The 9829-nt window shown below is 39.2% G+C and overlaps 1 protein-coding gene across 2 annotated transcripts in view; it reads right to left on the reverse strand.

Annotated features, from left to right (window-relative positions):
• Positions 1 to 9829, reverse strand: part of slc35f3b (solute carrier family 35 member F3b) — a 52080-nt gene that overhangs the window by 6911 nt on the left and 35340 nt on the right. For both annotated transcript variants that reach the window (XM_024298073.2, XM_024298074.2), the window contains one exon: positions 4643 to 4982. In XM_024298073.2, the coding sequence (XP_024153841.1) occupies positions 4643 to 4982 (340 nt within the window). The remainder of the gene's footprint in view (positions 1 to 4642; positions 4983 to 9829) is intronic.

Raw genomic sequence — 9829 nt, forward strand, 5'->3', positions numbered from 1 at the left:
TGGAGGAAAAGGTCCTTGAATAAAAGCTGACAGCCTAAAAGTCGATGGCCTGTGTCAGAGAGGCGCGGCCTTCTTACGTAAGAGAGGACGCACATCGTAAAAGGACTTCACGGTGGTCACGATTCACGCTGTTGCAGTCTTTTCTCCTCAGAATAATGCACGTTCCTCTGTTCAAGAATAATTCTTTTTATTCTGAAAATATGTTTTTAGTTAGGAGATTTTGCCGTATATTTGTATGCACTCTAAAGTAACTTCTTCTCCCTGGGAAAACCAGGTCCTGCAAACGCGATAAAGCCACATGAACTGGAGACTGGCAGGTGTTACATTAGTGTCCAGCGGTACACTGTGGAACGTTTCAACCCTGGGTAGCTGACTGTGCACTAAAAGCACATTTCTTACACTCCTTCAATAACCAGCTCATTCCGTCAGTGACAAGCACATTTAGGCTTAACAGCACTTCATTTTTTTCTGATTTTAGATGTTCAGCCTTTACATTCCGACCAATAACAGCTTTAATTTTTGCAGCACTCGTCAGATCTCCTATCTGACATTTACCAAGTACTGTAGCTGTAAAGAAAAACTCATGCTGTGTGAACACTGACTTATAGTCCTATCTCTGTGGCTAAAGAGCCACTGCAATGAAAATTGTGTTTTTGATGCTCTTGTGGCGTTTCTTTTTGATGATGGTGAACATATGTTAGGAAAATTAGGCTTGAAATTGCATTTCTGGGAAAGTCTTTATTCAAATTGAGCTCCAGGAGCAGACAATAATAGAAATGCTCTTTGATAAAGATTGTATTTGTGACAAAACTGTACGGCTGAAAAGCTCCATTATTGCTCGCCGTTGCCCAATTTCCAACCATCCTGCCATTGAAACTCCTTATTGGCCAAACACACCTGATCCAGGTAATCGGCAGCAGATGAGATGGGATTTCTGGAAAACCAGCAGGAGGCCGGCCCTCAACCTGGAGTTTGACACCCCTGGTGTAAACAGGTAGCTCAATTAATGGTGACGGGAAGGGTGGAGTGCAGTTGCGCTACACCAATGGCCCCGCCCACAACTCAGAGGTTAATTTCCAACCTATTATTACGATTCTGCAGAAACTGTCCCAGAAAATTACAGTTTTTTTATTTTTTGGCTAAAACCCGCATCATAATCATTAAGAGACCACATTAGAATAGACCAAAAGATGGTCAGAGTGGGACTTTGAGAGTTGTCACTTCAGAAAGGCAAACATTTTGGAACAAAATGCAGCAAATTATAAGGCATAGCTTTATTTTGTGATACTGCAATTTTGTAAAAGTTTGGGAAAAAAGAAAACCTGAAATGGTGTTCTTGAAAATCCCATTTGGGAAAAGACATATTACACTCAATTAATTGCAGGAAATATAAAGGGTTTAAGCAATAACATATTTGTTTACAATAGCTGGACCCAGTTTGGAAAATGTTTTTTGCACAAAAAAAACAGGAAAGGAAAGAAAGAAACAGTTAAACTAAAAGACAAGATTCTGCTATACATTCTCACGTCCAACTTGTCATATATGGACATACGGTTCAGGAGCCCTCGCAGTACCTGGACGCTACGATTACTGGTCTGCGTCCTGGGGTTTGAAGACCTCTGATTAGTGTCTGTGGTCTGATACCAAGCAGCCCTTGGATCGGTACCGGTTTGCAACCCAGTGGTTGTAACCCCTGATTTAATGAGATGCCCAAAATTGGGGACACCCAAAATGTCAAAAAGGGACACGGAGAGCGCCCGAACCTTACGTCCATATATGACAAGTTGGGAGTGAGAATGCGTTGGACTCTAATGTGATTTTTTATGCAGTCATTGTTTTTTTTTTAATCCAGTTTTTCAACAAACCACATCTAATATTTGAGTCTCTGTATATGTAGATGTTCAACAAATAGTAGCATTCTAAAACTGTAAAAGTCAACAGAGACTTCAGGGTGTTTTATGATCAAATACATATTTATATTCACACACATTTCCCAAGATAGCATCTCTTTAAAGAAACTCAAAGACATCACTTTGATGATTGCTTCATGCAAGTTTCTTTTCATCAAATTGGTCACATAAGATGTGTTTTCCCCTAAAACGCTGATCTAAGTCGGGTCGTAACCACCCTTATCTCCAACAGACTTCCAGAGTGTGGTCTCATGCACGGGATCGTTTGGGTGGTTATGGAAGGAGCTTCTTTCAACGTTCCCAGAAGATGAGCTGCATCAATGCTCATTCTGTTTCAATTGTAAACCACTTCTTCTGGCAAGATGCAAAAGAGCTGTATTAGAATTATCAGTAGTTCAGTACAAGAAGAAAAAACAAAAAATAATTTTACCTAAACTATCTCTGCATGGACAGAGATCAGAATTTTAATTGAGATAACTCTTAAAACCGCATGGATTAATTACAAAAGCTAGTCAAACAAAATTCTTTGGAGGAAATCCAAAGTAACAAAATATCTCCTCTCAAGCAGAAAAAACAGTTTTCCTGGAGGCTGGATGCTTCATGTAGGAACGCAGAACAGCTGTTGTAAATGTCATCTTTTGGTTTCACTTCCTGAGCGTGGTTTAAAATTCACCAGAGGGTTCAGCGTGCTGAACACACTGCAAACTGAGAGTTTAATAATCAGAGCACATCAGCAAAAGTGCGGGAAGCCCCACATTCGTGCGTGAGCCCTTGAAAAAGAAGATGAGAAGATTTACATTACGACGCTGGAACGGAAAGACAGAGCAGAGACCCGCGGCTCAGCCGCTTACACCCCGCCAGCCTTTTCTCCTCTGCCTTTTGTAGGCAAATAGCGCAGCGGGGAGCAATGATAAGAGATAAACTTGTCCTTTGGACTACATTCGAACAACTGAAAGAAAATTGGCTTGTAATTGGATTACAAGCCTGAGTGCATCCTCACACAGAAACAGAGTTGTAACTGTAAAGCTGTTTATATTTACTGTAACTTTAACCATCATCAGTCAAGTGGTCCATTTGATTGATGAATGCATGTTTCCTTTTTAATTGTGACTCCTGATTAGCCTGATTGATCATTTACGACTGTTAGGAGGCGGTTATCCTTAAAATGTAGCACTCTTTTTAAAACGTGACAATTTTATGGTGTTACAATCATCAAAGGTTTCTGTAAATCTAAATTTTATTATGGAACTATAATTAGTTCCATCTGTGATCAGTGGGAGCACAAAAAAAAGCTTAAACCCTCCGAGCTGTATGTTGCCAATTCACAATTTATCATTTAATCCAGGACTTTACTTAATTTAGTATGACCTTGACTGGAAGCAAACACTATATATTTTGTTATATTTTCAAATAAATTCAGACATGAAATGGTTAAGACTTTAACTTTGAATGTCTTTTCTGCTTTGTTTTCTGTGTGGATGATTATTTTTTTCCATTGGGGAAATTCAATTTTTTGCCTGAAAACGTGTTTTGTTTATGTAAAATATAGATTGCTTATTTATTTGTTTCTCTTTAGTCTTTTGCTACTACAAAAAAGTGTCTTTTTTATTTTGTTTTAGAAATCAAATGAATAGATTGGCCACATTTTATTTTACAGATAAATGTTTTGATTAATAAGTTTCTTTTGATATATTTTGATAACGCTTTACGATAAGATTATTTTATAACCTAGTTATGAGACAATAACAAGTATTAGTAAAGTGTTTATAAGCCTTTATATTATGAAGCATTTTGTACCTTAAGCGTTTATATGCTGTTTGTGAAGACATTTATTAGCATTTGGAGATGTCTTAAAAAAGCATTGACGTAATGTTATACAGTTAAATTTCATAGTGTTCGTTTTGGAAAGAAATGTCCCACACTTGAAAAAAAGCCTTGTAAAGATGAACACATTGATCACACTTTATATTATAGGGCTGCGAATCTATTAAACTATAGATTCCTTGTATTTATTACCAGATAATCAAATGTAAATTAAATATGCGTACAAACAAACAAACAAACAAGAATTAATAGCAAATCCATTCACATTTTAGTTTAATAAAGTCGCTGTTGTTTTTCTACATCAAAATAATACAAATGGAAGACATTTTTAGAGCATTCTACCACACTGTACAGTAACAATTCTTCAAAATCGGACTGTAAGGACGGATTTATTATTTTTTTATGCCATCACATGTGTGTTTTCCACTTACAGTAAAATAAATCCAAATGGTATTTTTCCTATATTTGTTTAAATCAATTTGTTTAATTTTGAAGCAATTTTAAAATAAGTGGATTTGATTAACAACTTGCCTCAAACATATTGATTTGGTTGGAATGTAAGAATAGAAATGGATTCATTGACACTACAACTGCTAATAAATGTCTTTATAAGCAGCATATAACACTCAAAAAGTATTGATAAGGTACAAAATGTAATAAATTCCATATAAAAGCTTATAAACACATTACTGATTTTATTTTTACTAACGTTTACTAATGCAGGTTTTCTTTTTTATTTATTATTGCATCGAAATATTGTTCTACTTTAGAGGTTAATTGTGGCATATCAGTAAAAAAGATCATGTTTTTGTGCGTTTTTTGGAATGTTTGCCATGATCTGCAGTTGTCTGGACCTCATGACTTTGGTCTCCTCACTAGTTAACCTGCACAGTCACTTGTCTTGTCACCTGAATCTCTGCTTGGGCGTCTGCCTCTCTGGACTCTTGCACAGGTGGCCGATGTAGTAGAGCGGGAAGAAGAGGCCGTTCCAGGTGGTGGCGAACCATGTGAGGGTGAACGGGGCGTCGAATTTTCTAAACGTCAACTTGGCCAGTTGGGTGGAGCCTGCCCAGGAGGAGCACACGCACATCACCATGGCGATCCCCCACAGGGCTTTCCGCACCTGCACGGCCGTTACTCTGATGCAGCAGTGGGGCCTCCGCCGGCTGGAGCTGCCCTCCGTTCCAGCGGCACCGGCCGACTGTGCGTCTGCGGTCCCCACCACATTCTCTCTGCTGCGCTCCTCTCCTGCAGGAAAGCACATTCGAGTGTTTGTTTAAGTCAATCCGATTAAACTCCTCCATAATAAAATACAAAGAGAGGAACATACCGGTACTAAAAACATAAATGTTGAACAAGTATCTCTGCAATATTTTGAGTGACCTTATGTCACTTATCCCTCTATTGTTATTCTCAAATATATATTTGCATGAACTTGAAGGTAATCAGTCAGACATCCGAGTTAAAAATATAGTGATCAAGTGTGACAGGCGGCAGCTGAACAGAGGACACCAGGACGGATCTGATATCCAATCTCCGTCCAATCATGTGTGTCTCCATAAACGCACACACGCTGCTACTCTCTAAACTTTTTCATTTCTTCTGTCAGGACTTGATGACCTCCGTATGTCTTCAATAATGCATGAAATGAAGCAAACTGTGTTGTTCTTCTGTCCCGACTCGTGCGAACTCTGTCGTTCAGTCAAGGTCAAGTTGAGCCTGGAAAAATCACTGATACAACCCCTGCTGCCTTCTCGCAGCAGCATAATCACAGATTACCAGGGTTACCTGAAAAATGGTTATGTACTCTGCCGCTAAAACCAGCCGATCCATTATTCATTCAGACGGGTTAAGTGCCTGTATTGATTATGCATTAATATTTATGGACAAATACTGATCGCCACCTGTGCATCACGAGCAACAGCTGTTTAATAAGCATTATGCTTCTCCTGTGGCTTCTTTCCAAAAACTTAAGGAGGGACCTCCCTGATGTTTTTTTCCAGAGGTAATGATCTGCTGCAGGAAGGTCTTAGCTCATTTATCTCCTCTGCAAGCTGCTCCCTGGCTGGAATATAAAATATGCTTCATAGGTTTACATTTATGCTAAATTGGAGGGATGTTTTTTAAAGTTTACCTGCATTAGCAGGACAGTGAAGCCTGTGTTTCCTGTATGAGATTATCGTCATACACCTTGAACTGATGACCCAGCTGGGCTTCATATTAGTGCAAAAAAAAAAAGAAAAAAAACACCCATTATCCTGCATATGAATGTGTTGCTGAGATCTGCAGACAATGGGATCATCCATCATGTACAATAAGGTGACCATTTTTTTTTCCCTCTGTGTCTGACCTTGCCAGGTGGTCTCATCAAATCACAGATTAACAGGATTTTTTTCTGATTCTAATCTCCTTGCTTTGTGTAACGAGTGCACTAGAAATATTACACAGCTGATTTGTAAAATAAATAAATCAAAGTGCTGCTGCATTGTTTCCTGACTTCTACCCTGCAGCTGATGCAGAAAAGCGTCACGGTACACACAACCCTAAAATCCTCCACCAGTGAGAGATGATTCAAGATTGAAATGAAGAATAAAGATAAAATCTCATAGATACGTATCTAAAGACATAGGCACAAGGGTGAGCATTACATTTCTCTATTCTGAACCGACTCTTTGTCTCTCTCTGAAGGTCACCTCTCGTACATGCTAAGCTGCATTCTTTTTTTTTTTTTTTTGTCTTTCCCGGGCTTCCATCCGACATCCTGCGGCTCCAACCACTTCTGTGTACTGCACCCCATCATAATCTTCCAAATGCAGCCATGGGCCAAGCTAATCAGCCCCCAGGGAGGCTCTGAGGTCCAGCTAAGCAGTTCCAGCTCTGACACAATTAGACAGATTCCATGAAAATGAAAGTCACATGGAGCACACTTTGCTCTCTAACAAAGCTGTTAACATAAAATGATCAGATACAATAGTAGTTCTACATTGAGATACCTTTAGAGGCTATTTTAAAAAAAGAGCAAAACATTTAATGTGTATTATAGACATTTTTTTAAAACAAAAACTGTCTGAAAGTACCTTGTTGTGAAAATCTGTCTTTTAAATTCCTCGTTTGATTGGCGTGTTTAACCACTTTTATTAGAATTACACTATGAATTCAAGTTGTTTGATTTTTGTTCATTCACATTCATACTTTGGTTAATTTACCCATCATCACAGATGTGTCTCTTTTAGTTAAGTACAGTTGCTCATTTTGGGGCCGTTATGACAAAAACTAGAAGTATTTCATTTTCTCATATAAACCAGTGGAGGCTGGTTTTAAAAATAAGCTATTTCTAGTCAAATCTCCTGTTTAGAAAGGAAAATTTTACACAAAATTCAAACATTATGCTACATTCACACTGGCCTCGGCAACATAGAGAAGTCATCACTTCCAATAGAAAGTCTTTGTAAATGCACGTTCAAGGATACACTGAACGCAGGTGTCATGTGTGCAAAGTAAGCCTTCCCTTATTTCCCATCATTCCTTTGTTTTAACTCTCTCCCACTAGATACAGCCCCAACCCAACATTATCAGTGAAAATAAGGATGTTTACAAATGTTAGAGCTATCCAGCCATAAAGTTTAGAACCAGATGCCAGCTCAGACAAGGACAACAAAAATGTCCATGGATCTAGTCAGTTACAGTTGGATGCATCAGAATGGAGTGGAGCAAGGAGCTTGTGTGTTTTCTACCTAACAGCTAAGCTCTTTTTCAAACATTTTTCTGTCCGCTCATTTAAACTAACAATACTCAGAAATCCAATCTTCAGCTTAGTTTTCTTAATATATGTCCTCCATCATCAGAAACATGTTTAAAAAAACACAATTTTCATCAAAAATGGTCTTTAATGGACATCAACTGTCAAGAATTCAAAATTGTTTCAGATTCTTTATTCTGAAGCTCAGTATTAATCAACTTTGAAACATAATTTTTTGTTCTACTGATGTTTATCCCACATTTTATTTAAATCTTTTTTCCTATTGACATTATCTATTGATACATCATTATTTTCTAACCCCTCATTAGGATCCACAAATGAGTAATGAGAACACCTCGTAATCAAATACAACAAAAGGTAAAAATATCATCTAGAGCTGCTGTGATTAAACGTACAATCATCACCACACGTCTAATTGTTACCACTGCAGCTGAGAATGATGACTTGCAGGTAACACACTTCATTGATGCTTGACATTGATTAATGTTTCCATAACTGGACGCATCAGCAAGATGGAAAGGCTCTGCTGCTCGTGCAATTTGAGGTAATTATCTCTGCAAATGAAAACACTCGGAATGAAGCTTCTTTAACAGCTAAATGGTTTACTGTGCACTTCTCACCAGTCCATAATGGAATGTAAACGTCAAGGTGACACCATGACCTCAAACATGAACAGCCTCATAAATAACGCCAGCTGCTGGCGGTAGATTCAGTCACTCTATTAACAGTTGTTCCTATTTTAAACATACGTCTATTTACAAAAAAAAAAAACAGTTTATGTCTAAATGCACTTTCACAAATCCTTACAGGAATCTGTGAAATCCCTGGAGACAGGATGAGAGTGTTCGGCTGGACCCACGCTGATCCGCTCTGACAGCTGTGAATGACTTCTCCTTGTTACTTCCTTAACGTATCCATTCCCGACCACTCACTTAAATTAAAGCCCTCAAACACAGGAAGGAGCTCTGAACAGCGGAGATGTCATCTGTAGGTTTTGTTATGACGTGTGGTGAATGAAATTAATATTTCATACCAGCTGAAGTTTGTTTTTTCCACCAAAATAAGCAATGAAAAGGAGGTTTTCTCTGATGCAGCAGTACATTACCCTATGTGTTCGTTTTTCTTCAAGACGTCTTTCTTCCTCATAAGATGTTTACTCAACAAGCATAGTATTCCTAGTGGAGCGCTCCAAAGGATTTATCTAACCATCAGCTAGCCAGTTTTTGCTTCTTTTTCCTTCACCCCCCCTTCAGCCCATGCTTCCCTGATTCCCTACCAGCCTCACTGCTCTCCTCCCTCCCCTGCAGTCTCTGCAGTGCAGATCTCTCCTGCTGATAGCTGCAAATCCCAAACGTGCCAGCAGAGCCCTGCTTGGCTGCCTGCTCTCCCGCATCACACAACCTGGCCATGACAGGCTGAGAACATTCCTCTGCTGCGCCCCAGAGAGGGGCGTCGCTCACGCCGCCAGCCACGCCATCCACCTGTCTCTCTCTTCTGCCCTGCTTACCTCAAAGCAGCAACAAGGATGCTGGCAGGCAGCGTTGAGGGTAGCATCAGGCGTGAGTTGCTTTGTCAGGGTGGCCGTGCGTCAGCACTTTACTGTGGGGGCTCAGCTAAGTGGGAAACAAGAGAAAGTTTTTCTGGCTGTTGGTGCGGGCATCGCTGCGTGGGAGCAGGAACGCTCGACAGCGACAGACCTCAGTGATTCAGGAGGGTAAACAGATCAATCCCCATACACACAGCAGATGAACACCTCTTCTCACTTTACTGGGGCCTCAGTTTCATGATGGACGAGTATGAGTCAACTTGTGTGACTGACTCACAATCAAACACGTTCGTGTGAAGGTCTTGTATCATGAAGTTTGCAGCGATTTAACAAATACCCCATAAAAGTCTGGCTGTACCCAAAAACAAAGTAAACCTTGGACGAATGAAGCCTCATGAAGCCTCATGAAGCACTGAGGCTTTCCTATAATTGTGTTAAAACAAATTTAACGCTTCAAGAATTCACTGACGGTGACATCTGGTGGACAACTAAAACCACAGTAACCTCTAAAGAGGACAACTGAAGTTCAATAAAGTTGAGAAAAGTCTCTGAGTTCATCTAAGTGTTTGTTCATTCATATAAAAAAAGCGAGGAAACTAAACTAAATGAAAGTTGCATTTATTTAACAAACAAAAACCAGCAGAATTAGTCCAAGAATGGATTCATTGCAACAGTCATTCCCACACTGAATAATGATTATGCAGAATATCCAATGTTACAAGGATGCTGCTAATAAAGTTGTTCAAAAAGTAGATTACCATTTTTAGTATATTTATAAAATAACAGAAT

This window comes from Oryzias melastigma, linkage group LG15 (assembly GCF_002922805.2).
Source record: "Oryzias melastigma strain HK-1 linkage group LG15, ASM292280v2, whole genome shotgun sequence".
NCBI lineage: Eukaryota > Metazoa > Chordata > Actinopteri > Beloniformes > Adrianichthyidae > Oryzias > Oryzias melastigma.